The sequence below is a fragment of the Oncorhynchus clarkii genome, unplaced genomic scaffold (assembly GCF_045791955.1).
Source record: "Oncorhynchus clarkii lewisi isolate Uvic-CL-2024 unplaced genomic scaffold, UVic_Ocla_1.0 unplaced_contig_3036_pilon_pilon, whole genome shotgun sequence".
Classification (NCBI taxonomy): Eukaryota; Metazoa; Chordata; class Actinopteri; order Salmoniformes; family Salmonidae; genus Oncorhynchus; species Oncorhynchus clarkii.
Genome location: NW_027258470.1, coordinates 1 through 4,016, shown reverse-complemented (window position 1 = coordinate 4,016; position 4,016 = coordinate 1). Strand labels below are relative to the sequence as shown.

General features: G+C 43.3%; 1 protein-coding gene across 1 annotated transcript; it reads left to right on the top strand.

Annotated features, from left to right (window-relative positions):
• Window positions 1–305: 305 nt before the first annotated feature.
• LOC139397089 (zinc finger protein ZFP2-like) lies at window positions 306–3,910 on the top strand. The gene is made up of 2 exons (XM_071143954.1): window positions 306–457; window positions 2,345–3,910. The coding sequence occupies exon 2, from the start codon at window positions 2,354–2,356 to the stop codon at window positions 3,908–3,910; it is 1,557 nt and encodes a 518-aa protein (XP_071000055.1). The 5' UTR covers window positions 306–457; window positions 2,345–2,353.
• The last annotated feature ends 106 nt before the right edge of the window (window positions 3,911–4,016 follow it).

The following is a 4,016-nucleotide window of genomic DNA, read 5'->3' as shown; positions in this document are numbered from 1 at the left end:
ATATTGTTGTAAGTGTGTTTAAGAGAGGGACAGATTCAAGTATAGGGTCATTGAGGTTGGAAGGTATTTTGAGGATGGGGGAGGGTCTGTTACAAGTTAGTAGGCTTTTTAAAATTTTTCTCAGAAATACTGAGTTAGGTAGGATGATTTAGAGATGTTGTAAACAGGGATTGAGCACCCACTCCAGCACAGTAGGTGGCGGCATGCACCTTTAACGTTGGTTTGCGGACCGCCATTATATCATAGAAGAAGAAGTGGCCATAGGAAAGCGGAAGTCATTTCGCTTCCGGCCTACTCTGGCGATTCTTCACCAAATATTCTGTGCTTGGAATACTTTATACACTCGATCTATAAAGTACATCGACAAACTGACCTCAGAGCAACGACAATTCAATCTCAACGTCAACGAAAGTAACGGTCATCCCGTGGAAACTTTGGACTTGTCCTTTTACCGCTGGTGAGTTAGCATGCTATCGTTCGCTAACTGTAAGCTAAATAGGCAGCGCCAACTCAATGAATATGTGCGGTAAATTTACGTGACTTTACTGGACGCGTCTTTATAGAATAGTGGAAGGTTTATTTGTGTCTTATTCAATCAAGGTTAACGTTTTTTAATGTATTATTATACACGTATGATATTGTCATGTTCTAGAGACGATTTGGTGAATTACGTCACGAAATGAGATGCGTTCCCTTAAAATGGTTCCCTCCACACACAACTTTTTAAATATTAGAATATACGATTACAACATAGCTTCACAGAATACAGTAGATGGTATTATATAAATAACATCTATGGTCCTCTCTTTATAGCATCCTAAAATACACTGGAGACATTCAGAAACATAATTAGAATGCATCAATTTAACTTTTTTTTGTTTTTTTGTAAAAATGAGTTTTGTCTGATATGAAAGAAGAAGGTCCTTATGCTTCCTAACCTTACCACACGTGTTGTGTGTTAATGTTCTGACCAAGCATCGGGGCTATTAACAAAACTCCCCTGTACAGAAGATGCCTTCATCCAATTACTCTTATGTGTAATGCAGTCAGGATCAAGGGCTTGGGAGGGTGCAACTAAGACCCCAGAAATGACAAGGGTTTCAGTGAGAGGACTAACTGGTGTCTGTCTCCAAGTGGCCACACACCTCTTCAATGTGTGTTCTGATACTAAGTCATCTCATTGCACTTTGACACAGCGAAAGAGCCATCATCTTTAAGGTGTTTTAAAAAAAAAACTCTCCTAGCTTTGCCATTGAGGAACTGAAGATAGCACTTGTCGTTTTTTGGGGTTTGGAACCCAGTCCTGCATCTCCATATCTACCCTGCATCTCCAAGATGCTTATATGAATGACATCAGAGTGGAATTTATTCTAATCCTTAACTCAGAACACATCGAGTCCTCTCTTACTCAGACAACACAATGCGCAGAAGTTCCAATTAGCAGGAGGGATGGGTGTGAGATCTTGTTGTGTGTGTGTGTGTGGTGCTCACGTTTTTAGAGCATCTATCAGTTGACTCTCATACAGCTCTGAGCTCTGACATCATGTGTAGAATGTTACTGTACAGCCACTGTGTTCCAATGTAATTCCCTTATCAGTGACCTAATCTGAGCATCTATCAGTTGAATCTCATACAGCTCTGACATCATGTGTAGAATGTTACTGTACAGCCACTGTGTTCCAATGTAATTCCCTTATCAGTGACCTAATCTGCCATTTTCAACCCGTTTACGGGCTAGAGTGTAAAGTGTTGATTAATAGCCTCTAAATACTAATGTTAAATAAACATACAATGTACATAAAAAGCATTCATTGATATTACAACAGCATGTCGGTTTCACATCAAAAGTTGAAATGCCATGGAAATATTCAATCGGTAACATGTGATCAGTAAACATCAAAGTATTGGATATATATATATTTTGACACTATCCTTCTACTACTACAGATCATCTAAAGTGTATGGACTTCCTGCTGTCTTCTACTACAGATCATCTAAAGTGTATGGACTTCCTGCTGTCTTCTACTACAGATCATCTAAAGTGTATGGACTTCCTGCTGTCTTCTACTACAGATCATCTAAAGTGTATGGACTTCCTGCTGTCTTCTACTACAGATCATCTAAAGTGTATGGACTTCCTGCTGTTTTTTTACAGTTAATTTACTTCCTGCTCTCTTCTTCTACTACAGGTCATCTAAAGTGTATGGACTTCCTGCTCTCTTCTTCTACTACAGGTCATCTAAAGTGTATGGACTTCCTGCTCTCTTCTTCTTCTACAGGTCATCTAAAGTGTATGGACTTCCTGCTGTCTTGCCATTGACTGCATTGTTGTTGTTCCCAACAGCAGGACAACATGAGTCGGAAGAGGGACAAGCTGTTGGATGGACTGGAACAGAGTTTATACACTCTAACCAAGGACAACTTATGTTACCTGTGCGTTCGTTGTGGAATAGGCTCCGAGGATCGGTTCAAAGGTAAAGAAAACAGTGAACGCACGCTGCGGCGTCAAATCATGGAGGAAATCTGGGAAAATGAGGATTCAAAGTCTTGGTTACTCCGACTGAAAGAGGACATCCGAGGTATACAGCAGGATGGTAGACATGTAACCGTGAGCTCCAGTGCATCAAGCAGCGTGTCCTCGAGTCCCAGCCAGTCTGATGGTGATGGGGACGCTGCAGACTGCCGTGAAGCTGGGAAGCCTCGACAGTCGGAAGTGACTCAGCGAACACACACTGGAGAGAAGCCTTACAGTTGTAATCAGTGTGGGAAGACATTCACACAGTCAGGAAGCCTGGCAACTCATCTGAGAACACACACTGGAGAGAAACCGCATAGCTGTGATGTATGTGGGAAGACTTTTAACGTAGCCTTCAATCTGAACCGACACCAGCGAACGCACACCGGAGAGAAACCCTACAGCTGTGAGAAGTGTGGGAAGAGCTTTTCTCAGTCAGGCCTACTGGCCAGCCACCGTCGTTCGCACACAGGAGAGAAACCGTATGTCTGTGATCAGTGTGGGCAGAGCTTTGTCAATCCGGGATCCCTGGCAAAGCACAAGCGAAAACAACATGCGGGAGAGAAGCCTTACAGCTGCGCGGATTGTGGGAAGAGTTTCTTTGAATCACATACCCTGGCTAACCATCGGAGGACACACACAGGAGAGAAGCCTTACAGCTGTGATCTATGTGGGAAAAGTTTTGCTCTGTCAGGAACCCTGATTAAACATAAGCTGACTCATACAGGAGAGAAACCGTACAGCTGTGACCGGTGTGGGAAGAGTTTCCGTGAATCAGGCAGGTTGAAAGTTCACCAGAGAATGCACACTGGAGAGAAACCTTACGGCTGTGATCAATGTGGGAAGAAATTTGGTCATTCGCAACACCTGAAAGAACACCTGCGAACGCACACAGGAGAGAAGCCATTTAGCTGTGATCAGTGTGAGAGGAAATTCACTCAACCACAACACCTGAAATCACACATGAGAACACACACTGGAGAGAAGCCGTTTGTCTGTGATCAGTGTGAGAAGAGATTCGCTCATTCGCAACAGCTCAAAGCACACCTACGAATGCACACTGGAGAGAAACCTCATATCTGCGATCAGTGTGAGAAGAAATTTGCTCATTCACAACACCTGAAAGATCACATGCGAACACACACAGGAGAGAAGCCGTACATCTGTGGAGAATGTGGAAAGAGCTTTGCTAGAACGGGAACATTGAAAGTGCACCAGAAATCACACGCAGCAGGTGAAGTGTGTACAGATCTGCCTCCCCAGGATCAGTTCCAGAACCCTCAAATAAATCTGAACAGCACCAAGTTCCAGATCCATCTCCCTCCCCAGGATCAGTTCCAGAACCCTCAAATAAATCTGAACAGCACCAAGTTCCAGATCCATCTCCCTCCCTAGGATCAGTTCCAGAACCTTCCATAAACTCAGAAAAGTCCAAAGTTCCGCTGCTGGACTCCTCTAGCACTAGGCATTATGACACCTATCTGTTCTATATATATATATG

Excerpts from the sequence above, each read along its gene's own strand:
- LOC139397089 (XM_071143954.1), top strand. The coding sequence starts at position 2,354 with ATGAGTCGGAAGAGGGACAAGCTGTTGGATGGACTGGAACAGAGTTTA.